This window comes from Actinia tenebrosa, unplaced genomic scaffold (assembly GCF_029948245.1).
Source record: "Actinia tenebrosa isolate PJP-AT-01 unplaced genomic scaffold, QUT_ActTen_1.0 PGA_scaffold2__45_contigs__length_23673736, whole genome shotgun sequence".
In the NCBI taxonomy this organism is placed as follows: Eukaryota; Metazoa; Cnidaria; class Anthozoa; order Actiniaria; family Actiniidae; genus Actinia; species Actinia tenebrosa.
In genome coordinates this window covers 19233321-19260884 of record NW_028292579.1, presented here as the reverse complement: position 1 = coordinate 19260884, position 27564 = coordinate 19233321, and the positions used below count along the sequence as shown (strand labels likewise).

General features: G+C 39.3%; 5 protein-coding genes across 6 annotated transcripts in view; 3 read left to right on the top strand and 2 right to left on the bottom strand.

Annotated features, from left to right (window-relative positions):
* Window positions 1-27564, top strand: part of LOC116307639 (uncharacterized) — a 31714-nt gene extending 4150 nt beyond the window's left edge. The window contains exons 1-5 of one of the 2 annotated variants that reach the window (XM_031717912.2): window positions 22259-22373; window positions 24998-25189; window positions 25999-26167; window positions 26649-26702; window positions 26908-27564. In XM_031717912.2, the coding sequence (XP_031573772.1) occupies window positions 24998-25189; window positions 25999-26167; window positions 26649-26702; window positions 26908-27155 (663 nt within the window). In that variant the 5' untranslated portion in view covers window positions 22259-22373 and the 3' untranslated portion in view covers window positions 27156-27564. Of the gene's footprint in view, window positions 1-22258; window positions 22374-24997; window positions 25190-25998; window positions 26168-26648; window positions 26703-26907 lie in introns of those variants that run through there. The other variant, XM_089034660.1, reaches the window with a different exon arrangement.
* On the top strand, window positions 242-2884 carry LOC148909519 (uncharacterized). Its single transcript, XM_089034239.1, has 2 exons — window positions 242-385; window positions 534-2884. The coding sequence occupies exon 2, from the start codon at window positions 541-543 to the stop codon at window positions 2542-2544; it is 2004 nt and encodes a 667-aa protein (XP_088890365.1). The 5' UTR covers window positions 242-385; window positions 534-540; the 3' UTR covers window positions 2545-2884.
* LOC148909518 (uncharacterized protein F54H12.2-like) lies at window positions 8856-10172 on the top strand. Its single transcript, XM_089034162.1, has one exon. It carries the CDS (start codon window positions 8856-8858, stop codon window positions 10170-10172), a length of 1317 nt encoding a protein of 438 aa, XP_088890288.1.
* LOC148909517 (uncharacterized) lies at window positions 12955-14399 on the bottom strand. Its single transcript, XM_089034477.1, has 2 exons — window positions 13986-14399; window positions 12955-13842 (listed from the first exon to the last, which is right to left on the bottom strand). The coding sequence occupies exons 1-2, from the start codon at window positions 14397-14399 to the stop codon at window positions 13720-13722; spliced, it is 537 nt and encodes a 178-aa protein (XP_088890603.1). The 3' UTR covers window positions 12955-13719.
* LOC116288138 (uncharacterized) lies at window positions 14396-19135 on the bottom strand. The gene is made up of 5 exons (XM_089034476.1): window positions 18590-19135; window positions 18064-18412; window positions 17084-17795; window positions 14983-16844; window positions 14396-14652 (listed from the first exon to the last, which is right to left on the bottom strand). Exons 1-5 carry the CDS (start codon window positions 18704-18706, stop codon window positions 14396-14398), a joined length of 3297 nt encoding a protein of 1098 aa, XP_088890602.1. The 5' UTR covers window positions 18707-19135.

The window sequence follows — 27564 nt, the reverse complement described above, 5'->3', positions numbered from 1 at the left end:
CGGATATAAATTAATAAATTAATAGGATTTAGAAGGTGCTGGCATTTCCACAAAGTGGCTCTTCACCCATTCCAATTCCAATTGCAATTTAGAAATTGATTTTTGCAGAGGAAAGAAAGCCAAAGTATTTGGAAAACCCTCGAAGCACAGGAGAGAATCAACGAACAATTCTACTGACTCAAATAGGGCACTTGATAGGACTTGCACCCGTGTTGCATTCGTGTCAGCGCTACGCCCCCCATGCTTCAAGTAATTTAACTCTATTACCATACGAAAGTAGCTCATAAAAACCTCGCCGAGTCGCATAACTTTTAACACAGTCCTTTGGGATTTCACGTTGACAGCAACACTCTGGACTGGCTCTGCAAAGATTTCATACTCGCAGGTAATTGTAAGTTAATTTCTTGTAGGATAAAAAAGCGATTCACGGTATTGCTTTTCCTCTTTTTGTACTATCATTTCTGGTTATTATCAAATTGATCATTCAATCGTGATGGGATAAATATTTAGTCTTCTTTTTTTCCCCGTTACAGACAAAAAATGAAATTGACTATCCTTAGCTTGTTCGTACTGGCCACATTGATCACTTATATCAAAGCACGTCCTTACGATAATGACTTTGATCTGGAACAAGATTACGATGAAAACGATCCTCGAATGCTGATTGTAAAGAGGAGATGTAAAACGTGTAGTAAAGGACGTTGCAGACCTAAACCCAATTGTGGCGGGAAAAGAGAATTCATGCAAGATAACAAAAACTGTCGAGGAAAACACTGCCAAACAGGACCTCTGGGAGACAAGAGAGATGAGACGGTCATTGATCTGGAACAAGATTACGATGAAAACGATCCTCGAATGCTGATTGTAAAGAGGAGATGTAAAACGTGTAGTAAAGGACGTTGCAGACCTAAACCCAATTGTGGCGGGAAAAGAGAATTCATGCAAGATAACAGAAACTGCCGAGGAAAACACTGCCAAACAGGACCTCTGGGAGACAAGAGAGATGAGACGGTCATTGATCTGGAACAAGAATACGATGACAACGATCCTCGAATGCTGATTGTAAAGAGGAGATGTAAAACGTGTAGTAAAGGACGTTGCAGACCTAAACCCAATTGTGGCGGGAAAAGAGAATTCATGCAAGATAACAAAAACTGTCGAGGAAAACACTGCCAAACAGGACCTCTGGGAGACAAGAGAGATGAGACGGTCATTGATCTGGAACAAGATTACGATGAAAACGATCCTCGAATGCTGATCGTAAAGAGGAGATGTAAAACGTGTAGTAAAGGACGTTGCAGACCTAAACCCAATTGTGGCGGGAAAAGAGAATTCATGCAAGATAACAAAAACTGTCGAGGAAAACACTGCCAAACAGGACCTCTGGGAGACAAGAGAGATGAGACGTTCATTGATCTGGAACAAGATTACGATGAAAACGATCCTCGAATGCTGATTGTAAAGAGGAGATGTAAAACGTGTAGTAAAGGACGTTGCAGACCTAAACCCAATTGTGGCGGGAAAAGAGAATTCATGCAAGATAACAAAAACTGTCGAGGAAAACACTGCCAAACAGGACCTCTGGGAGACAAGAGAGATGAGACGGTCATTGATCTGGAACAAGATTACGATGAAAACGATCCTCGAATGCTGATTGTAAAGAGGAGATGTAAAACGTGTAGTAAAGGACGTTGCAGACCTAAACCCAATTGTGGCGGGAAAAGAGAATTCATGCAAGATAACAAAAACTGTCGAGGAAAACACTGCCAAACAGGACCTCTGGGAGACAAGAGAGATGAGACGGTCATTGATCTGGAACAAGATTACGATGAAAACGATCCTCGAATGCTGATTGTAAAGAGGAGATGTAAAACGTGTAGTAAAGGACGTTGCAGACCTAAACCCAATTGTGGCGGGAAAAGAGAATTCATGCAAGATAACAAAAACTGTCGAGGAAAACACTGCCAAACAGGACCTCTGGGAGACAAGAGAGATGAGACGGTCATTGATCTGGAACAAGAATACGATGAAAACGATCCTCGAATGCTGATCGTAAAGAGGAGATGTAAAACGTGTAGTAAAGGACGTTGCAGACCTAAACCCAATTGTGGCGGGAAAAGAGAATTCATGCAAGATAACAAAAACTGTCGAGGAAAACACTGCCAAACAGGACCTCTGGGAGACAAGAGAGATGAGACGGTCATTGATCTGGAACAAGATTACAATGAAAACGATCCTCGAATGCTGATCGTAAAGAGGAGATGTAAAACGTGTAGTAAAGGACGTTGCAGACCTAAACCCAATTGTGGCGGGAAAAGAGAATTCATGCAAGATAACAAAAACTGTCGAGGAAAACACTGCCAAACAGGACCTCTGGGAGACAAGAGAGATGAGACGGTCATTGATCTGGAACAAGATTACGATGAAAACGATCCTCGAATGCTGATTGTAAAGAGGAGATGTAAAACGTGTAGTAAAGGACGTTGCAGACCTAAACCCAATTGTGGCGGGAAAAGAGAATTCATGCAAGATAACAAAAACTGAGAATGACAAGAGAGATGAGACGTTCATTGATCTGGAGCAAGAGAAGCGAGTGAAGTTCTGATTAAAGATGCAGCTATAAAACCGTTAAGGGAATTCTGATTTTCAAATTGTAAAGCTTTTTAAACTAGTTAATTTCTGGTGTAATTTTGTTGTAAATTAGTCTAAGTAATATTTCTTGTTCTTAGTTTTATTGCCAAAACGTTTTTTCATTCGTTTAGTTATAGATAAAAGGCTTTTCTGATAACTAACGGTGTACGTACCGTACCTAACCTTACAATCTTACCGGATTGTTGTTAACTAAGTAATTCAAAGCAATAAAGCACTGGTGACTAACAAAAAACCCTGAATTGTTATAATTATTCTTTTCATATATTCTTTATTTTATTTTATTGTCCTTTTATACGAATAAGGAAGATTACCCAGAGTAAACGATCACCTTCTTTCTTTAAAAAAAGACCTTTTTTTTTCTTAGTCTTTTTGTTTTTGCTTTTTCATTAACTAGTTGACTTCTAGATCTTCCATTACACTTTCCATTTCTGTATAATCTTTCTTTTTGCTAGCTTCCTTCCTTTTAAGCTTTCACTTAGGAGGCATTGTTGTCGTATTGTTGTCGTATGTTGAGTAGACGGAGTTGTTTGTTGGTTCTCTCTCCTGCTGTCCTTCGACACGTTTTTTCTCCAGATTCTCAGGTTTGATTTTCCGACCTTCACAAAACCAACTTCCTGAAAAAACTAAATTTCAATTGGAATTTGATTGAACGAATAGCTACTCTATAGAAATGCCACTGCTAAATCCCAATCCGCACCCGCACCTCCAAGGGTCACTCCTTTCCATGTCAGACATGTTTTGAAAAGTAGCTGCGACGCATTACATGCAATATTGGGGTTAAAAATTAAAACTTGGGTCATCTTGTCATTCAAGAAACGTCCAAAATTAATAAGAGGTATTATAGGATATAATATAAAGAATGAGAAGAGGATTAAAATAGCTTAGTAATGAGATACGCAGGCGCAGATGCACGCCAAGTATTGAGATTAGAAATGTCATCACTCTCCTACCCAGAGCCTGCGTTTCTTCTGGCCTGCGGTGAAGAACGAGGGCTCTGGCATAATCCATTTTTTCATTTTTTAATCCAGGATTTCTTGGACTTTCGGTATAACAGCACACGCGTTTAAAGACTTGCCAAAAATCAAAAATATTTTTTCCCCCGATTTTTAATTTTTACTATGATTTTGACTTCGATTTTGACTTCGATTTATTTTTTACTTTGCTTATTTTGATCGTTAGTAGTGTATTAAGCATGGAATTAGCCCCTTTTCTCGGCCCCCCTTTTCTCGGCCCCCACTGACGTCACCCGTGGCTAGGATCCTAAGGCGGAAGTCGATCTGATTGGTCGATACGATCAGCAGGAAATGACGTGAAAGTTTATTTTGCACTGCGCCTGACCCGTTCGCCGTCCTGATTGGTCTCGAACTGATAGGAAATGATGTCACGATTTTTTTCGATTTGCGTCAGAAGCGCAAGTGTTTATATGTTGTAACAAGCGATGTTCATCATTCCTACTCTACTCCTTATCCCTGCGATATCACAAGTTAGACCGATCAAGAGTTCTAAACCATGAAGCTAAGAAGTGGTCGTGTTCTTCAACCAGTAGCCTTCAAGCATAAGACAGATAGGAAAGCAATTGCAAATCTCGTGAAACAGATGAGAAACTTAAGCATTGATGAAAAAGACCAGAGAGTTGAAACTGAGGTTATGGGGGACCTAAAGACATTCTTCAGATTTTTATTCTATCAATGCTGTGAAGACCTTGGCAACAAAGTCAGGTTGATGGACATAGAAAGAGTCCAAGGACGAAAGCCAAACTTTTACGAATTGATAAACTGGAAAGCAGATAAGTTCTTTTGGCTAACGACCTTCCAGGAAGCCCTGCGTCGTATGCGATTCAGACTTCCCTTGCCAATATTTTTAGAAGCTTTTGATGTTTTTATGAAGTGTGAACATGGTTCAGAAGATCCCGAGTGCCTAAGACCAGTCCTGAGAAACTACCTCAACGAACTTTACAATGATAACGACAGTGAAAAAATGATTCAACTGATGGAGGAAATAAACCAAGTCAAAAGCCATGCCTTTTCAGTATCTGGCAAGAAAATCTACCTCCAAGAGCTTGCTAGTGACTTGGCATCACAAATCGTCAACCCTTGGTTCACTAATCACCCCAATATCATATCTTGGGATGATTTTTTCCAAAACTCCAAATCAAGAATTTGCTATATCCCTGAAGTCGATGGTGGGCGAACTGTGAGAAAACTGCTTCTCGCGACATGCAATTTTTCCATGTTTTCAAGCCCCAGCTACCACTACAGGATTCTCAAGACTGGAGAAACTTTCACTAGTCCTGAAAAGCATATCCGCAGAGCGTTCCTGCTTCACCAAAAATTGACTGAAAAAATTTGAGAACTCTGAACATTTGAGCCCTTATGTTGTGTACTGTGATTGTCTTATTATGTAATAAAATTCTTTGAAATCTTAAACAAAATTGTTTCTTCATAAATTGACTATTGAAAAGAGTTCCACACTCCCCCAGAAACCTTGCGCGCTAACTAATGACAGGCTTTAGATATAAAGAGCGTGATCCATTCGAGCACTCGATCATTTGCTCAAAATCATGGACCCCTTCACATTTGCCGAAAAGCAACTTATTTTGACTTACGCATCTGAAGTGTGTAAACAGCTCCACCAAATTGATGAAAATCAGTGTTGTGGCTGTAAAGATAAAACTAGTAACAGCGAGTGTCTGATGCTAACGGAAGATGAAAAGATAGAAGTCAATTTTGACTTGGCCCTAAAGAATGTGATCCTTAAAGTAGTAAATGATAAAATTATGGCGAACATGTCACCATTTAGATTATCCTGTACCACAAAAATTGGACTCGAATCATGGTTGCGGAGCGACCCAATCTCCTCACGTCCTGATTTACAGAAGAAAGTCAAAGGCACCGTCAAGATCATAGGCATATATTAAATGGCGTTCTCCGATGACATCAGCAATTGTTTAGAACTATATAAGAACCCCAGCACTCGACTACAACAATCATTTCTCATGTGGTGGCTGCTCATGCTGCTTACGATTATTCCTCTGATCTTTTGCTTGGTGCGGGATTCTTATCGCTGTCCACTTTGGAATATCCACGAACAAGTTGATGGTGAATATCGACATCAAGATGTCCAGTACGATAGCTCAAAGTATCTCTTGTGTCGACAATGCCGTGGTTATGATTGTCAGTGATGAAGTGGAGATGGTTGCCAGAGCCAAGATTCGACACGTCCTTGAGTTCTTTTATGTCGAACTCTGCCGGAGAGAAATGATGAAGAAGCTGACAAAAGAGTGTGAAGGATGCGAAAACGATTGGCCAAGTCAGCGCGATCATATATGTTTGATGACCAGTGACCATGATTTGTGGACTTTTTACTTTGATGATGTTAAAAATGTGATCGATTTAAACATGATGCAAGATGTGTGTGCAGATCTTGTCAAGCTGGTGGATGTGTCTATGTCCTCAGAATGGGAAGCCTTTGTTTCCAACCTACCAAGCATGAACTCTAGTGTAGCAATGATGATAGCAAGTGATATGTCATTTCTCGATAGATATAACAGACCGATTGTGAATTTTGTAAATGACATGTGTGATGTAAAAGAGAATACTCGTGAACTATCTTCAGAACTATTCAGTGAGTTTATAAATGCTATGAAGAATTAAATAAATATTATAGTTTTCATATCGAGAATCATTGTTGTGTCTGACTCCAAGGGGTAAAGACATGGGTTGTTTTCCGCCAGCCTATCAAATCGGTATTGAACGGTTATTTAATCGCATACGCTGCATCTTAGCGTGCTGTGGAGGGACGATTGTAGTCAAAAACTCAGAGTTTTGCGATGGACAAAGCACTCAACCGGATCTACTACGATCTTCGAAGCGCGGGAAGTTTTTCGGGGGTGGATGCTGTTTTCCGTGCCGCAAGAGAAAAGGGATACAAAAAGATCAATCGTAAGCAAATCAGAGACTGGCTAAAGAGACAAGAAGTGTACACGTTACATAAACCTGCTCGTCGAAGATTTCCTACCAATAGAGTGATCGTATCTGGAATAGACTCCCAATTCCAAGCTGATTTAGTGGACTTGAGTTCTCTAAGTAAATACAACGATGGATACAAGTACCTGCTGACATGCATCGATATATTTAGCAAGTACGCCTGGGCTATTCCTCTAAAGACCAAGTCGGGGAAAGATATATTGGATGGTCTAGTTAAGATATTCAAGGCTGGAAGGATTCCCAAGAAGTTTCAGACCGACAAAGGAACAGAGTTTCTTAATCGTCTTGTCCAAAACTATTTCAAGAAAAATGATGTCCACTTTTTTGTCACACATAGTGATAAGAAAGCTTCGGTGATAGAGCGCTGGAACCGTACATTAAAGACTAAAATGTGGAAATACTTTACCTTCAAAAACACTTGGAGATACATTGACGTACTTCCAGACCTTCTCGAATCTTACAACAATAGCTTTCACCGCAGTATTCGAATGAAACCCGTGGAGGTCAACAAGAAGAATGAATCGGTGGTTTGGCACACCTTGTATGGAAAAACCGTTACAGAACCTATTCGCTACAAATTTGGAGTTGGCGATCAAGTCAGAATCAGTAAAGCTAAGAAGATCTTTGACAAAGGTTATTTACCAAACTGGACTACTGAGATATTTATCATATTGGAAAGGCTCCCAAGGCGACCACCAGTTTATCGTCTAAAAGACCTACAAGGAGAAGTCTTAGGGGGTGTGTTTTATGAAGAAGGAACTTCAAGGTGTTCAAAAAGACGATGATGTTTATCAAATAGAGCATATCTTGAAAAAACGAAGAGTGAAAAATCGCTTAGAGTATTTCGTAAAGTGGAAAGGGTATCCAGATAAGTTTAATTCTTGGGTCCCAGCTAGTGATGTAAATGATCTATAACTTTCTGAACATCTAATAAAGTTTTAATTGTCCAAAATTCGCTGTTGTGTGTCTCAGTATAAATACCTGTTCCAAATGCTAAAGCACTCACTAAAACCTTGGCGGTCATGGAGAACACACAATTCTATGTATGGCTTCCTTCTAACAGCAGTATGGGTGTATTCCCATCCAACACGCTAGCAGAGTTTCGAGTTCATCTCCCTCAACCCATACAGTTGATGGGTGATTGGGAAGTGGCTTTGACGGAGATTCAATACCCTCATAGCTGGAATAACGTTCGCGGGGAGTTTTGGAATCGATTTTATATCCGAAAGGGAAAGTCACTGGATGTGGAAGTGTTTATTGTGCCCCAAGGTCATTACTCTTCTTTAAAGAGCATCATCGACAAGATGAACAATTTGGTCAAGGCGACTAAGTACAAAGATCAGGAATGGTTCTCTTATGAAACGCTCAATCGCAAGGTCACAGTCCATGTGAGCGATGACTATTCTGTATTCTTCTCGGATTTTGGAAAGATGTTGGGATTTTCCGAAGATCATGTGATTTCAAAAACCACTACGGCTGAACGAGAAGCAGACTTGGATCTTGGATTCCACAACCTTTACGTCTATTGTGATGTGGTGCAACCACAGGTAGTTGGAGACTCTCAAGTTCCTCTGATACGAATAGTCCCTGTCGAAGGAAAAGATGGCGAACGGGTTAGTAGGTCCTTTCTAACCCCACAGTATCTACCAGTCAGCAGGAAACAGTTCGAGACCATCGAAGTGAATATAAGGCAAGATACAGGCGATAACATCCCATTTGAAACCGGAAAAGTGTTGGTGACGTTGCATTTCAAGAGAGCATCTCCTTATTTCAATTAACCATGCCACATTCGAACGCTGAGTATTACAAACATTACTATGTTAACCAGGCCCAACAACGAGGAGGGAGTCTGGCTGCCTTCCACGGAGCACCCGTGCAACGAGGATATGGATTGGGCTCTATGCTTAAAGGTCTTTTTCGTTGGGTTATGCCTCACGTGAGCGCTGGCGCTCAATCTCTTGGTCGTCAGGCCCTGAAAGGGGGCTTGGGGGTGGCTCGCGATGTTATGAGTGGTCAAAATGTAAGTGATTCCTTAAAAACAAGAGCAGGAGAAGTTGGCCGTGCAGTGATGAAGGATATGATAACTCAGAAACCAGGACAAACAGGAGGAGGAAGAAAGACTACAAAAAGGAAGAATCAAAGGAAGCCTGCCATTTCACGTCCAGCTAAGAAGCAGAGAACATCATCAGCTAAGAAGCGAGACTTCAATTTCTTCTAATGGCACAGTCAAAATTTCACGAATGCAGCAAGTCCGAACTTGACCTCTTTGCTGTACCACATGTTCAAACCAATATTGAAAAGGGACAATGGGTTGAGTACTTTCCTGTGTCTAACGTTACCGATTCTGGCCCTATTGAATTCAGTGTATCAGGAAGTGGAGAGGAATACACAGATTTGAGACAAGCATGGATCTACGTTAAAGCTAAGGTTACCAAGGCCAACGGTGGAGATTTAGATTCTGCTACCGATAAAGTTGGACCGGTCAACCTATTTCTTCAATCCCTGTTCAGTCAAGTCGATGTCAGTCTAAACGAAAAAGTCATCTCCGATTCCACCAACACCAACCCCTATCGAGCTATGATCAGCACTTTATTGACTTATGGTGCTGATGCTAAGAAATCGCAACTTTCTGCGGAACTGTTTTACAAAGACACTGCTGGAAAGATGGATGTCGCGGATCCCGTTGCCACTAGCCACAACACCGGACTGAATACCCGATACAAGTTTATCAAAGACAGTTCAACGGTGGAATTGATAGGACCTCTTCATTCAGATTTATTTTATCAAGATCGCTTACTACTGAATGGAGTCACCATACGCATACGATTGAATCGAAGTAAAAATGCCTTCTGTCTGTTGTCTGCTGTCGTTGGAGCTGATTACAAAGTGGTTATTTCCCATGCCAGTTTGTTTATCAGAAAAGTGAAAGTGACGTCAGACACGTTCCTTGGTCACGCAGCTGCCCTACAGCATTCGCCAGCCCTCTATCCCATACGAAGGGTAGAATGTAAAGTACTTTCCATTCCCAGCGGCAACATGTCTTTCACCCCAGATGATGTATTTCTAGGACAAATCCCCAAACGGATTGTTTTGTGTCTTGTCGAAAATGCTGCCTTCAATGGAGCTTATAACAAGAATCCGTTCAATTTCCAACATTTCAAAGCCACTCAAGTCGGGATCTATGTCAACGGAGAAGCTCAACCACTCAAGGCACTGCAGCTGAATTTCGAACAAGAACAGTATCTCATGGGGTACATGAGTCTGTTCTCTGGTACCAACACCTTGTATCACGACCAAGGAAATGAAATCACCAGGCGAGAGTACCCAAAGGGCTACACGATCTATGCTTTTGACTTGAGTCCAGATCTTTCATCCGGTCCTCACATCTCTGCTATAAAGCAAGGAAATCTACGCATTGGTTTTCAGTTTGCTGAGGGTCTTCCAAGCACCGTCAACTGCATCATCTACGCCGAGTTCGATTCTATGATTGAGATCGATTCGAATAGAATGGTAACTTACAACTGGAGCGGCTAGATGAATACCAGACAAATTGCTGCTGTTTTGAAAAAGGATCCGTTTACGAGACCACAGTTTCAAGGTGTTTTTCCATCAGACTTATTGCCCAGCCAGATAACACGATACCCAGCAGCCTTTGTGGCTAACGTCGACCCGAAAGGCCAGCCTGGGTCACACTGGTGTGCCTTTTATTTTACCAAGGATCAAAAAGGCGAATTTTTTTATTCTTATGGACTCGGACCTCAAGAATACGTTCCGACATTTCAAGATTTCTTGAGGAACAACAGTATAGACTGGAGATACAACCAGAAATGCTTGCAAAGCCTAGATTCTAACGTGTGTGGACACTACTGTTTGTATTATTTACTCAACCGCTGCAGAAATGTCAGCATGAAAGCTATTGTAAGTCGTTTTAGCAACAATAAGAGGTTAAACGACAATTTTGTGCATCGATTTATTGTTAGACATTTTAGTCGAACTTATAATCATCTTGAGAAACATGTATCCCATCAAACTTCAAGGAAAAAAGTAATAAACAACATATGAATGAAGTATATTCGTTTATTTATTTATTTTCAAACGACACTTGCATACAGCGAATCAAGATCGAAACGTTAGCCAACGTCTCGGGGGCTGTCTAGGTCTTACACTTCTAATAGTTCCTGGTGTTTTATCTGAAGGGGGTAGATATGGCAGCTCACGTTGGACTTGGGTGTCTTGGAGGATTCGTAGGCGGAGGGGTAGGCAACCACGCATTTGGATCTTCTTGATCACCCATTCATTCGAGATTTGAATTCTCTCAGTGCTCCCCTTCTTCGTTCATTTCTGACCAAATCTTCAGGAGCGTTCATCTTAGCGAGACCCCTTGCAAAGACTTGCCATCCTATTGGATCTACACCTTTGCGCTCTCTCATAAAATCTCCTATCAAATCAACTACATGGGAGCCTGGAAGAGGTCGGTCTTCAAACACTAGCTGCCCACGACTATCCCATTTCATGATTTCTGGGTTTTCTCTTATTTTTTCAATGAGCAGCCTGCCGCGGTTTTTAAGAGACTTGGGTAAGGCACTGATAATGTCCCGCTCAATTTTATCCTGTACTTCCGATCTCGTTGCTGCTGGCTGGTGGTGGTGGTAGTTTCTCCTCCCCCTCTTGTGGTACCTTCTGATGTTCTGGACTAGCTTCAAATTTAATTTTCATGGGTTCATCTCTTCTCTGGTTGTAATAAGTGAGGTAGTTTTGAAGTGATTGACTGTAGTGTTTGACTTTTTCCTCGTCCGATAACTCTGTGCTTTTCAATACATCCTCCATATCATGATCAAGTCTACTCAGTCTTGACGTCAATGGTGCGGTTTGGATCTTTTCTCGCGGTTTGAGCCTTTCCAAAGTTTGTTCAGGGACCAGAACCATCTTCTTGGAGTAATTCATTTTAAAAAATGTTCTAGCACACTTAGCACGGGAGGTAAGAGAAAAGATAGAAAATTTCCTCCTTTCTGAACCAACACCTTTCTCTTTTGTGACAAAGGAACTTGTTTATCCACCAACGACAACAAAGGCCTTTTATATCTATGAAGTTGCTTCTTCTGACGTGGTGTAACGGGTACAGTGGACTTGAGGATATTATACACACATTCACAAACGCTCTTGATGAGATCGTCGTCAGCAACTTTGAGCAAGGCTTTAGCTTGATGGGGTTTGCTTGTAGACAACACCTTTAGATGATGGAAGTTGTTTCTCACTCGTCGACTCATGATCAACTAAATTATCGAGTAGGAAGCGAGAAGCTTTATAGTTTTTTCACGTACGCATATTGTGTTTCCTCGGGAAAGATGTTCGTACGTAGACGAAAGTCTTCCACAGTCTCTGGTTTGAGGTCACAAAGCAGGTATCCGTGGGGCTTGGATGTGGCGTCGTTAAAGGCTTCTTGCATGTACTTCACATAACCAGGAAACATTTGTTTAGCCAAGTGGTTGATTTGACTGCTATCTCTTGGAGACTTGAAGAGGATCATGTAATGAGCGTTGAGGCTGATGTTTCGCAACTCTTTGCCTTGGTGGAAAATATTTTGCAAAATAAAAATGCACGAAAGGTTCTTGTGGTGACATCCTTTGGTAAAAATGTTGGTTAGTCGTTTGTCATTGCTCACTTCATTCATCAAATCGTCAATAATTACGAGATTTCGGACATACGGGTCAATGCTCTCTTCCAAATCATGAGGTAGTCCTTCCACGAAAGAAATGTTTGGCACGGTAACCATCATTTCTTCATATGCGGGTTGGGGCATACCATAGCACCATATAATATTCTGAGGAACCCCATCGAACATAACATCAGCATTTTCTAAGAGTCGTTTAACGAACTGCGTTTTTCCACAGCAGGTGGGTCCAGCGACAATGGCTCCAAAAGGATGTTTCAATCTGGTGTCCATCTCAGTTGTAAATGAACCAAATTATTTATCGACTGCTTTATATAACTTTTTCTCCGATGGAATGAGCCAGTCGCATTTCGTCTTATTATATTCTTGAATAATTTTATGTTTTTGAAGTTTAGCTTCTTGTAAATACGGTTTTCTCTGCTCGGGAGACAGCTCGTGAACTTGGGCTAGATGATTGGAAAGTTTCACTAGATATTTTGACCCACAATTGGGTAATGGACAATTTTTACACACGCGCTGACTCATGTTCTTACTTAAAAGACTTGAACAAAATAAGTTTTATATTAAAGATTTTTAAATTTTAAATAGGTTTCGAGGGACAAAAGGGAGAAAGGGGATAATCGGGACATTTAATAGAGACGCGTGTTCACTCATAAAATATTTTATTGAATGAGTAACTAAAGGTGTTATACTTACAGCTACATGTTTGGTCTATATGTTATTGATAAGCACCTAATATAAAAGATCAAGGAATATTAAATATCTTATCCGATAAAGTGTTGATTAAATATCTAAAGGGATGGTTGATATACCATCACTCAAAACCTTACGCTTAGGATAGAAATACGAGAAACCATCTCTTACTTGTGTATACGTGTAGACACTATTGCTCACAACTCTAAAGCCTCTATTGATACCTGAATCACTGTCTTTGTTGAGCAAAACATTCAAATATTTCTCTTTATCGATGCAATTATTATTTTTACTGACACCTTTACATGAAAACTTATCCTTATGACCAAAGCAATAATAGGTTTTTGAACACAACCCAATAATCCTGTCCCCCTCCCATTCTACTTTGAAGAGACCTGGAGTTCGTTTATCGTAAGCTCTATGTTCCTGGGTATCTGTTCGTGGAAACCAGTTTGATTTATCATTCAAATACTCCACTTTTAACTCAGGCTTAACAAGTTGGTCTATGCTTTCTCCTGCTAAAGCTATATAAGCTGAATCGGTATCCATTTCTGCGTATTGAAAATTACATCTATCAATATATTTATCCAAACAATCATAATAAAATTGTAGCATCCTGAGTTTGGCATATTGATATACAAAGAAACCAATTTGTATTGGCAAATCAAACTTAATTTTCTTTTTACAAGACTGTATTTCATATGTTTGTTCATCTATTTACTCTATTCCTCTAAAATACATTGTGTTCACCAAAGGTGGAGCTTCGTCTTCACTACAAAACTGTATATCCCTGTGCTTCTCTTTGTTGGTTATTGTCTTCCCATAACTGGAATTACCAACCTGTTGAGATGGACAAGAACAATTGAGTTTCAGTGATACCGAATTACTTTCTCTTTCCCTTCCCTTTCTTTTATCTTTCTCTCTCTTTTTTTTAATTTTTTTATTTCTTTATTATTTTATAAATTATGCATAGTGTTACTCACCAATTTCATAGTTTCTGCTATGATGGCTTTACTTGGATCAACGTCACCTGCCCTTCTAGCGTTCGAAACAGCATCACCAAATGACTTGAAGCATGCTTCAGGGATGTATTCGATAACTTGATATACTTTGGTGACCACCAGTCCATGTTCAAGGTACCATTTAAGAAGAGGAGTGGCAAGGAGTATCTTGGTACCATGATTACTACCGATCAAACTTTTTCTTGGTTGGTTCATGATATTTCTCTCTTCAGCAAACTGTTTCATGAAATCACCTATATCATCACGATTGATTTCAGCGTTTTTTAAATATGGGGCACATTTCAGAAAACTTTTCACTAAGATGGTCTGGAACGTGAATATCGCACTCCACGCAACCAAACAACTTTCCATCACGCACATGTTTGAGTACCTCATCCTTCAGTCATGCTGTACTTTTTGTCTAGTGGACGGCGAAGATTGTCTTGAATAAACTGTTGAATTGCTGGGTTGTTCTTCTTTTCTCGATACCAGTCACACTCCCATTTCTCGACTACAGTGTACCCCAGATCCTCTAGGTATTGTTTGTTCTTTCTTGTTGTTTCATAAAGCTCAGCCATGGACTTTCCACATCGTTCGTTTTCAGTTTTGCCTTTGGTAAGGTAACAATTGTGACCGTGGTAATAACATCCTGTGAATAAAGTGTACAAAATTAATACAGAAATTAAAAATCAAGTAATGGATGTGTAAATGAATGAATGAGTAAACGAATGAATGCCAGATGAATGAATGAATCAATAAATCAATGAATGAATGTATGGATAAAAAGTGAATAGCTAAACTATTGAGCAAATGTGGAAATAAATACACGAATCAATCGATAAATGGATGAAGAAAAGAATGGATGGATGAGTGAATAAAACGTGATTAAATCATATTTTGCACAAGTACAAAACAAAAACAAAAAATTAAAAAATTAAAAATTAAAAAATAATTAGAAAATAGAGCGAAATTAACTTACCTTGAAATTGAAACACAGTTTGAGATGGGCCGTGGAAACCATCAACGGGTAGTGCTCGTTGTCCAAGCCTTTTTTCAGTGTTGTTGTATTGATGACGAATGGGCATTCCTCGTGTGTATGATTCCCACTCTAACCACTCTACTGCCAGCTTTAAAGAAAATTGAGGTTTGAAATCATCAGAGGCTAGTCGTCTTGAGTAGCAGCCTGTAGGCATGGGTTGCATGATGGCCCATAGGTAGAGTGCGTTGGCGTCATAGCCAACTACATTTTGACAAACTTTGGGACTTTCACTGCGGCTTTTCATCTCTTGTTCACGGATAAACGTTTTCCCTTTCTCGTGGTAGCGATGAAAGATGACAGATGGTCCCCCGACATTGTTATCTCTCATGAGATAGAATATATCACAGTCTTTCTGGTTAAACAACGTAAAGTAGGTCTGATTAGGAAGCGTAGAGAACAGATATTTCATGGTTAAGCCAGGTACACTGAGTCCGTCTTTAAACATGTCGATATGACGATCTTTCCAAAAGTCACACATCTTGTCTACAGCTTCAAGGAAGGGCTCTACGTCTAAGTTATTATACCAGATTAAAAAGTCCTTAAATGTTTCCATACGCTCTTCCTCCCACACTCTTTGACAATAATCATAATCTTGTTCAGATATATTGGAGCTGGTTAATGACGAATAGAAATCTTGATGAGATGGAAGATGAGGTTGATCAAGTTTATCAAGTGAAGTCATCCATTCATAGGGAAAGAATCCTTTCTTTTGCTTGCACTCGTAGGCTTTAAGAAACTGAGAGTAGCTAAATCCAGGAGCTAAATAATTAGTAATGTCAAGGAGCTTGAAATCTTCTGTTTTTAAACACATAAAATTATTGTTCTTTTTTACGGTGAACTTAATGGGATTGTTTTTGACCAAGTAGGGAAAAATGTATTTCTTGATGGCGTTGATATCGTACCTGCCTGAGTTGAAACCCAGAACAGGAAGTTCTTTCAAGTAATCCTCCAATAATGACTTTAAATTGGCTATTATTTTATGACCATGGCTAGATTCCTCGTTACCGTTGTCATCATCATCATCTTCTTCATTCATGCCAGAGTCTGAACAGTTTTCATTTGTCAACTCGTTCACTACTTCATCAAGTGCTTCAAATATGGATTCATAACTTTGTAATAATAGATGATAGCTGGTATTACTGATTTCACTTAGATACTCCATCAATCGTTTAACTAAGGCTTCAGAGTCACCATCCGTAACAATGCAGTACGGATGATCATATCCTGGAACGTTAGAATAAATAGAAGCACTTAACAGTTCGTGTTTTTTCTCCCATGTTAATTTATGTGTATTGTTAAGCTCGTGGTTATCTTGAAAGTAACACTCCAGGTCAAAGGCGGCTCGGTAGGGAAAGTAACGTAGATTCTCAGGTACAACAACTCCAACATCTTCTAGTTGCTCGAAGACAGTCTTAGCTGTCTTGTAGGTGCTGCCGGGAAAGACGTGTTTTACTTTTCCTTTACAGGTGATTTCATGTCGGTTAAGCATAAAGCCATCTTTCCAAAACTTGCCACATCGGGAGCATAAGTACGATTTGGAATAAACTTTCATATTTTTTATATATGAAAAGTGATTCCCGTGGAGATTGAGATAGAGCGTGGAGGGATGCTTTCGATGTGATCTTTGAATGAGTTGTGCGGTGACCTCTCTTTGTTCATTTTCCTCGTTTTCGTCATCATCATGAGAGGTGGACTTTACCAGGGAATAAACATTAATATTAACTTGAAAAAGGGTTTCGAGATCAGGCAGGCTTTCCAGTGTCACACCGTTGAACTCATCGTCTGGATAGGTTTGTTGATACCTGAAAATAATCAAAAAGAATAATCTTAATAGTCTTTTACACTCATACAATTTATTACATACAAAATGACACAGACTAGATGAAAAACATTGCATACAAATAAATACAGCATATTGAACCAAATATGACTACAACAAACGTCAAAATGACTAAACATTGAATACAAAACATAGGTAAACATCCATATATTCTAAGCAAACTTTTCATACAGCTGTTTAAAGTAAATAAAGTTCATTTACCTTCGATAATACCATTTTGCTTCTCTTTCCAAATTTCTTGGATGGCACCCATTGTGAAGTGAAAGTGCACGGAAGAAGCATAGGTTGTCTGAATAGGGTTGACCAGTCTTTTTCTCACAGTCTAGAGGCACGATACCGCGGTTTTCGACGATATAATGTGGAAGGCATTTACCACGGCCAATGGGATGACGAGGGATGTTTGTAGTGAAAAAAGTGATGTTAGTGATACTATCAACTGTCCACTTGGATGATGGTCGTTGTTGACGAGCCCATTCTAAGATATCTAGATTTCGTAATTCGTTTTCAATCGGCTGTAGGTCGCTTTCGTTGACCACTTGGAAAGGTGTTTCAAATACATTATTATTGTTTCTGGATGCATAGTGATATTGTACTTCATCGGTAACAGTGTTTCGTAGTATATATCCAAAGGATATATTGAGCTTGAAGACGGTGGACTGATCTCTGAAAACTTGGTGAATATAACTGATAAGATGATCTGGGTTAAGTGAAGGAAGGCGATAGTTATACCACTTGGCCAATCTGTTATCTCGCGAGAACCGCGTTCTTATTCTGTTCCAGTGTCGATGGTATTCGGTGTTGGTAGGTTGTTGGTCTGGTAAAAGATCGGATATTTTCACAGGATCTTCAGCCACAGGAAACGTTCTGGGCCGATTAGGTTCGCTTGCCGTTCTTGTTTTCTTGCGTTGGGGACCTAGCAAACGAAGAAAAAAAAAAAAAAAAAATTCAGTGTATTATTCACGAGTTCACTGGAACAAAAATTAATTTAAGTTGATTCCTTTTTGAGACAGCTAATCCATCATATGTTTACACACGAGACACTATTGTTTACACACTAGAAATGAATCGCTTATCAACGTGAATAATTACAAAACTCGCTCAACTTTGAAATATTTTTATACACATAACGCAACATAATGATTATGCGTGTTTTAAAAATAGCAAAAAAATTATCAACATACCTGTGGAATCATCGCTTGGCAGCTTTCTCTTCTTTTCTTGATTGGAGTGTTCTTTTACGTGTGCATTGAAGGTATTTTTCTCCGAGAAGGTTTTATTACACTTCCCACATTTGAATTCCTTTTTCGTGTTGTGCTTCGAGTGGACGGTTTTCAGATGTTTTGATAGGTCTGAATTTCTCTTGAAACCTTTAAGGCAGTGTGGACACTTGTGGCTTTTCTCCTTGTCGTGTTCCCGCTGGTGGCGCTTGAAAGTCTTTTTATTCGTGAACGTTTTCTGGCATTTTGAACATTGATAGGAGCTGGTTTGGTCAGTTTGCTGTCCACCTCCACTCTGAGTCGTAGATCGGTTCTGTAAAAATAAAAAATAATGTGTCTTTAGACTTATTAAAGTTATTCAAATGTAGGGTTGTTTTTTTTTTTTTGCACTGAGCTCATTCGCTTGAGAAGTAAAATCAAATATATTATGAAAAAACCGACAAAGAAGGTAGCACATCAAAAAAAAAAAAAAAAAAAAAAAAAAGCCTACCTCATCTGGAAACATTAAAGCCATCATTCGATCCACGACCGCTGGAATTTGATCACTTGGGATCTCGTTGTTTAAATAGTATTGCTCGAAATCCTGTAGATTGGTAAACTGATCCATTTCGAAATTTTCAAGTTGAAGACCTTGCTCGGATGAAAAGTGGACGCCTTCACCAAGCTCGTCTAATTTTATAGACTTTTTTCATTCTACAAACAATGAAACTTGCCTAGACATGCTGGGTTGGGCAATCGCTACTCCACCCTCTTCATAGGCTATATATTTGACACAAAACACGTGCACAAACATCTCACACCCAATATTTGTATAGCTTTTGCCGAGTCACGATGTCTTGACTGTTCTATTCCCGCCTTTTGGCGTAGAAGCTATCAAAATGATAATTTTCTTAACACTCGCTCCCGCCATTTCGATAATCTATGAAAATGTTATGACATTGACGTCATTTCCTATCAGTTCGAGACCAATCAGGACGGCGAACGGGTCAGGCGCAGTGCAAATAAACTTTCACGTCATTTCCTGCTGATCGTATCGACCAATCAGAATCGTCACGCTCAGGCGCGATGCAAATAAACTTTCGCGTCATTTCCTGATTATCGTATCGACCAATCAGATCGACTTCCGCCTTAGGATCCTAGCCACGGGTGACGTCAGTGGAGGCCGAGAAAAGGGGCTAATTCCATGCTTAATACACTACTATCGTTTATATCTCACTTTCCAAAAAATGTGCATGCGCTAAAATATGGATTATGCCAGAGCCCTCGTTCTTCGCCGCAGGCCAGAAGAAACGCAGTCTCTGGGTACGAGATTGAAATGTCATCAGGTTAAGCGAAAGGCAGATATGACCGATATTTGAAGTCGATAACGATGGTCCCTCTCTCTTCATTCTGAAGCTTTTTTAAAGCAAAGAATACAAACATTACGATGCTAAGTAAAGGGTAGGATGAGTGGCGTACGCTGCTACATGTAACGCGACGTTTATCCCCACTGTGGTTCCAAAGGTTCGTTCACTGGTTCACTGCGGACACCATATCATGTCAATTGATTTTGTTTGATGTGTTGTTCTCGCTACGAGGGTTTCCTCTCTGGTCTCCTTGATATGCAACATATATCCAACATATGAGTTGAGCGTTGTGGGCACAGAACATTGAATGTAGTGGTAGTGATAGTGTGTGTGAGTGAAAAGTGTGGGTGGCCTAGCGGCAAGCTCTCTCGGCTCTTACAAATGCGATGACTCGGGTTCGAACCTCTCTTCGAGGGTTTTTCTCCGAGTTCTCTGGTTTTCCTCCCTCAGCCGCAACAATATAGGTAGGCTGGGCACCCACGACGGCATGTTCTAGTTACAGTGGACCCTCTTAGAAGGTATTTCGTTGTAAAGATTTCAAGACTTCGCTTAGCCTCCTCCGCAGGCAACTCTATAAACTCTCACATACTATATCTCTCTAGAGAGCGGGCTTCCTTTTCCAGCGAAAACCTGCTTTTGTTTCTTCGTTCCCAGGCTCCGGCTCATTAATAGCTAGAGAAACTAGAGAAAGCTACAGAGATGCCTGCGGAGGAGGCTAACGCAGGCTAATATCATAAAATAAGAATTCAATCCAGCTGATCTCAAATAGTGACGTAGAAATGACGTCACTGCAAAACCGGCTGAGGTGTCAGGAAGCCTGTGAAAACTGACCAGCGAAAATTAAAAACATGCCCGCCATTGCATTAAAGACATATAACTCATTCATTTTTGGGTCACTGTTGTCAAGGGTGTGTTTTGAGTGTTATTTTACTTCATTCGATCGGTGGCCTGGAAATCCATAATTTCATGAAGGAAAATTGACACCTCAGTTTTGCAAATTTTTTACGATTCTGATCAATCTCGTACCCAGAGCCTTATTTCTTACTGCGCATGGTCGACGACCAATTATTTCGTCAAGCATGCGCAGTAAGAAATAAGGGCTGTGGGTACGAGATTGGATTCTGATTGTCTAACATCTTTTCTTAGATCAGCTGCATGGAGTTTTATTACTTTGACTTCTTATCCTCACAAATACAAGCATTATCAGGGAGATCGATTATTACAAGTTATTTGCTCCTATTAAAGTTTTTCCTGAAATTAAAGACAGCTTCGTAGCCGTTCGTAGACGTAGCCGTTTGACCAGCAGTTGTCTTAAAATAAACACTAGAAATGAAAAGAATACGTCCCTCGACATTAGCGCCGGTAGTTATATTGACTGATATTAGCATATAAAAAGCAAAGTTTTACAGGCAATAAAAACTGGCACAGGAAAAATAATTCTCTTGCGAAGAGATAACTAGCTAAAAACTAGTGTGAGCTGCGTCGGTGTTTCTAATGAAACTGTAATGATTACTCCGACGAAGGACTAGCGTCCGAAACGTCAGGTTTTTTTCATCTTTTCACGGTGTAAAATTTACCTTTTTATCATTACTCTTCTCTTGCGAATGATTGCAAACCACATATTCCCGAGCCAGCTGGAATTATAGAATATTGATAACATTTTCTGTTTTTGCGTTTGCAGATTGCTCTTAATTACCCTCATGGAAGTCATAATTGTTTTCAATCAAAATTTCATGGAATTAACTGAGCTTCAGGAGGTTTTCGATAAAATTTTAGTGTTCGAGTTTCCATTCGTATTGCAGTAAAACAAACCTAGCTAAATCAATATATATTTTGTTCAAAGATTATTATATGTTGGACCTGACCACAGGCAGCCCAAACAAGGTTCCTGTGTATAGTTTACAAGGGAATGTAAGGGAGTTATGATAAAGTTACGAAAATAAAATGTTTCACTCAATAATTTGCCTCAAAACTTGCTGCAGTTGTTGCTTTTACTTTGTTCAGTCTTCTGGCGAAGTTTCAGCGCGATTTGAGGCCGTTTAGTGGGTTTTTCAAAATCCGCTTTTCTCTACCTATTTAGATACAGATCAAACAGATCAAACAGATCAAACCCTGAATTAACAACCTCTGGACTGATCTAAGTCAGGGCATGGCTAACCCACAGATCCAACCCTGAAACAACCTCTGGGCATGATCTAAGTCAGGGCACGGCTAACTCACAGATCAAACCCTGAAACAACCTCTGGGCTGATCTAAGTCAGGACAAAAACTAGCTCACAGATTGAACTGGGACAACTGGAATACGATCGACCACAGCAAAATACGACATAGCGCTAATTGTCGATAATTACTGAATAAATGACCAATTGCAATAATTGTAAGTTTTTAGCGATAAAAAGTATGAAATAAAACCATGGGAAAATAAATAATGTTAAACTAGACAAAATAAAATCTGCCTCTCTCATTTTAGACCATGTCGATCCAGAACAATATCAACTTTATCCATTTTTTAAAATATATATAATTTTCTTTATGAATTAAAAGTAACAGGATTTTCTCTATCATTTTCGAAATTTAATTAAGCCAGCACATTCAATTCGTACTGAAAAGTTGTCCCAAAAGTGCAATTAAGGTCTAAATATATTTACCAATTTCTTAATCTTATCGATTATGTTATCTATTGTAATCGAGGAATATCCGGTGGATCCAAGCGGGCAGTCTATTCATTCTTTAACTCAAGATTCGCAAACGAAGTAATAAGATTGAAAACCATGGTTACACTGTTGTTGTTACCTGGGATACTGTAATAAAAGAAATGAACCACTCTAAAAAGAAAAAAAACTGTACTTCAAACAAACTGGGCACTGCATACACCTGAGGATCTGAAGAACAAGGAACGCTTCACTAACTTGGCAGAAAAAAATTAAGGTTTGTGATAGAAAAACTAAGTATAAATCGACTCATTTTGGAAGAAAAAAAGAGCGAGTGATTTTTCATTCAAGGTTCGTTCCTAGTCATAAACGTTTTTTTCGTTTTTCACCCTAGATCTCGGAGTTATTTCGAACTCTCTCGCTTCAACAGCGAGTTTACTCTGTTACCTCGTAGGAAGGAAAACGAAAAAATACTCCTAAAAGGCAATAAATTGCTATACGATCTAAAGTACGAAAAAATTTAAGTTTGTATCAATTTTTACTTAAATTCAGTTTTCGCTTGTACTGCACACGCATAAACTTTATCCGCATTTTTGACTCTGCTGAGATCGTATTTCTTATGCAACCTAAACAAACACAGACGGTGCAGGCAGATATCTTGTAATACTAACAAAAAATGTAAAGTTTAACACGTTATCCGTCTTTCGGCATTTTATTCCCATTTTTATTAGCGTTTTTATTCCATGTTTATGTATATGTATACATATGTATTTCTTTCCTTTTTTCCTTTACTTGGTTGTGTTTAGCAGGTCAGGTTGCAAAAGATATACAGTCTTAAAGCAAAATGCTAAAAACCTTATCCTATTTTCATCACTCTTTTTAGGCAAAAACAACTTCAATGGCTTTTTAATACTCCGAATTTTTTTTGATGTCGTAACTGCAGTAAAATAATAAGCTCAAAAATTAACATTACCACGTCATATTCCAGTTAATAACGGTAGTAGAAAAGGACAAACAGCTAGTTCAACAAGCACTTATTCGTCACAGTTTTGATTTTGAATGTTTTTGCAGACTCTATATCAATATAACACAGTAACCAAGTAACTCAATAGCTTCTGACGTGATGGCGAAGAAACAGCTTCCATATTGCTAAAATGATACAAAGGCGATTATTTTAAGATCGGAAATAAGAATAATTAAGCGTAATAATCCCGGCAATTTATCGATTTTTAAAGCACACATTTTGGTCAGTATACGAGAAATTTGAATTCCAGCCATAAAGCTGAAGTGTCAAATTGAAGTGACAAAACCCCTGTTCCTTGTAAAGTTAACGCTAAACAGCTTATTGATAAGTTATTGGTAATGTGTTTTAGTGATTAGATGTAAGCCGGGTTATTCGTAGTTAATTTTTAGATCTGCACGAGTTTTAAGAAAACAATTAAATGTCAGTGAGAAGCGAGTTGAAATCATTATCGCTGTTATCGGTGAGCCCTACCTGCTGTACGCATGATAACTCCTGCTGATATGGTTTTACGAGAATTACTGTTTGGTTCCGGCAGAAAGTGCCAAAGTCATGATAAATATTTCTTCAAAACATTTCATTGAGCTGATTCGAAAATTAGTATTAGTGTTATTATTACAGTCAAGACGGCTCTAGCTTACCCCCCTAGGTTCCAATAATGCTTTCTTCATTCGAATATTAAAATGCACTATTCTTTCTGAAAATACCGAGACTCAAGATTCAAATAATGACCGATTCAAAACTCGAATTCTGATTGGATTATGGTGTTCAAATAACACTGAACCACATTCGTCTTTATATGATAATAAATTTTAGGTTTGAAAAAGTTTGGGTAGTTTCCGGAAATCACATAAACTACCCTGGATAAAACCCTGATTCCTTATATGGAGTAACCCAATCAGAATACGAGTTTTGAATCGCTAATTATTTCGAATCGCACGTCTTCGTATTTTCGAAAAGAATAATAAATTTCAATATTCGAATAATGAAATCATTAATGGGATCTAGGGAGGTAAGGTTGGGCCGTTTTGACTGTAAGCTGATTTAGCGACTTTTTAAAATCCCTTTCTGGTACTTTTGTATTTCTTTATTCATTTCACTTGGTTTCGTTGTATATTTGTTGCTTTGGTATGATTTTTGGTTAGAGCTGTGCTTGGGGGTCATGCATGGATTGTATAGAACTTAACGGGTTCTTTAATTTCTCTGCAGGCTTTTCGAATGCACGATATGTTCGTGTGTGTAGTCTTGTGTTGTCGGGTAGCATGGGTGGCGTTCGCGGCTAACGCGTCGTCTTTTACCGCTGTGTGTCCAACGGGTCGGGTCGCTGGTTCGAGCCCTGCGTTTTTCTCTCCTATGCTACGAGGGTTTTCTCCGGTTTCCTCGATCTTTCCATAAAAATCAACATGCGAGTTCAGTATTGTATGTTGTAAATATTGAATGTAGTGGTAGTGCGTGTGGAGGGAACCTCACGGAAGAGCCCCGTGGGGAGTCGTGGTTGTAAAATATTATTATTATTTATTATTATTATTATTTTGTCATGTAATGTGGTGTGATGTGTTGTGTTGTGATGCGATGTCGTGATGTGGTTCGACTGTAAGAAAACAAAAAGGAAGTCTTATGATATGACCAACAAAAAGGCCAGAAAAATATAGACTAAATGCTATACTTACTCAACTGGAATGATTACAAAACGTCTGGCCCAAAAGGGGTTTGGCCCGCAATGCCTCATCTGTGCATAACAATATAGCAACAGACTGTATAGCGTCTGCCAGAGACGCATTCATATTGCTTTCAGTTCGACCCCATCGAGCTGCGCCACTTCTGTACTTGCGGTTGTGGCTAGCGATAACAAGTTGTTTTGTTTGTTTGTTGTTTATTAGATGAGCACTCATTCGTACGTTCTCGTTTTAACCCTGTTTTTGGCCTTGTGCGCGGTAAATGGACACGGAAAACTATTGACAGGGACCTGTGTGAAGGCAAAGATGGCCGCTTGTAATAACGTCGTCAAAAAGGTTTTTATGAATGCGGCTGCAGATACTCAAGAGTTACGAGTATACTGCAATGCTATGAAGGTCAGTACACCTCTTTAGCAAATTGTGTCTCATCTTAGACCAATTGTATTCCCTACTAGGAGTCTATATACAATCGTTAACGAAGATAGAAGCGAGTCATCAACAGTATTACAGTCTCAATACTTTAATTTCGAGGTGTGATACTGTACAAAGTATAGCGGGTGGGGATGACGGCGAGGCAATTTGGGACAAAAATGTAAGGCAAGCAAATTATTTCAATTTTCCGAAAGCTCATCAAATCTTTAAAAAAACAAAAAAACTTCAGCACGCGCAGTTTCATCATCGCGACAATCCTACGTTTTGGTGGACGTCAATCAAAGCGTTTCCATGACATTCCATAAGCACGTCAGTGTTTGACCAGCATTAGGAACAGATAATGTGACTTTTATCATCTGATTGAAACCCAGCAATTGGAAAAAAAAGAACAAGAGGAGATCCGAGATAACAAGGCAATAGACTTAGTTCATCTTGGTGCGATGTTTATCCATTTCAGACCACGTGTCATTCCCTGAAGAATAAGATTCTTTGAGTTGTATCCATATCCATGTGTCTTCTCGCGCAATAGTTAAACAAAGGAATGATACTCAAGGGAATGACACGTGGTCTGTGCATGAAATGGGGAAACATTGCACCAAGGCGAATCAGGTGGAAAGACCCCTTATACATTCATTTTATAGAAGAATTGTTCTGGGGGACAAAAAAATAGGCCGTCTTTTCTTATGCAAAAAAATCCGTTGTTTTGTCCCCATGCAGAACAATTCCTTTCGAGACTCAGTGCAAGAGGTCTAAAAATATTTATATTTTGGTAGGCGCTCTTCTTGTGTGTTAAAAACCAACTTGGAGACACCCAAAACCCATGTCGATCCGACACACTGAGGAAGTACCATTTTATCGTGTTAGCGTATCTTGGAATGGACAAGATTATGGGCACGTGTACTCAAGATGTCAGTGAAATCAAAGCAAAAATACTGGATGACTGTAAGTCAATAGCACCGCTTATGTGTGTATAAACCTCTTGCGAAATTCACCGATCCCGGCTATATTTTAGTGTCCAACCAAATAATGGGTAGTTCTCCCAATGGAATAAAGAATGTCCGAGCAACAAACTCGAATTCATAAGATATTTTAGTAGTTATCGATTTTTTCTCACTGTACCTTTAGAATGTATTGATTCTAAGACAGACATTTAGAACTTTCAGCAATCGGTGTCTGTTCCATGATGTTTTTAAAAGGCACATTTTAGCTTGTTCGACGAAGCAACAGTAACTAGGGAGGCAGAACAATGAATGCGGGATCGGTGTATCCAACAGGAAAAAAGCGCAGGCAAAAGTAAATTTTGGAAAAATTTCATAGCATAATGCAGGCTTCGTATTCCGTGTATATAAGTACAATATAAGTAGAATGAGTGAAGACTAATGCATTAACTATTGTTGTCAACCATTTCTGATTGTTTTCACAGTGGCTCCAGACTCAATCGAGATCGCCGAAGATTTTGTCGAAGAAGCTTTTGAAGGTAATTTTAAAACGCAAATATATTTTACTATTTACTTTTCTTCAATTTCTTTTATTGTTTTCTCTTTTCGTCCCTTCCCCGGCTTCCCATTCTATTCTCGCTTTCCTTCCATTCCATTCCATTCCTGGCCATTCCACTCCACTCCACTCCACTCCACTCCACGCCATCCCATTTTCTTATCTTTTCCTTCCAATTCTTCTTCTAGACAATCCAAAAGTCTCAGAATGTGCCAAGGCTGCCCACCACCAGTGTGTCAAAATATTCACCGGACTGGAGAAACAATCCGATAACCTGTGTTTTGGAGTGAGAGACTTCATTAGGTGCTACCAGGTGAAAAAGTGTGTCACTGACAAAATCAGTGTATCTTTCGCAAGGCTCATCTCTAAAATGAGTGACGAGTTGATCAACGCATTTGAAGCCAATTCTATGTGCGTGGTCGAGAAAGAGCTTTAGTAGTGAAAATCGATTGTATTCCTGAACCATTCCTATATAGTACAGTAGCCTTAAAGTAGTTTTTTATTCAGGGCGCATTAGCATCATTCCTGCATGCAACGTGCAACGTGCAACACGCAACACGCAACACGCAACATGCAACACGCAACACGCAACAAGACCTTCACCAACCTTTTTTGAAGCTTTGGCTTACAGAACAGAACGAAGGCTAGAAACAAAAAAACAAAAAAAAAACAAAAAAACAAAAAAAACAACAACTATGCGTCCTGAATAAAAATAGTGTGTCAATGCTGTCAATATATTGTATGATCATCAGGAAATCAGTAAAATAAAGAGTATAGACAAAAGACAATTTAGTTGTAATGTTGTTTTGAAGTCCTGGTCAAGAAATAAAAGCCCAGTTGATCTA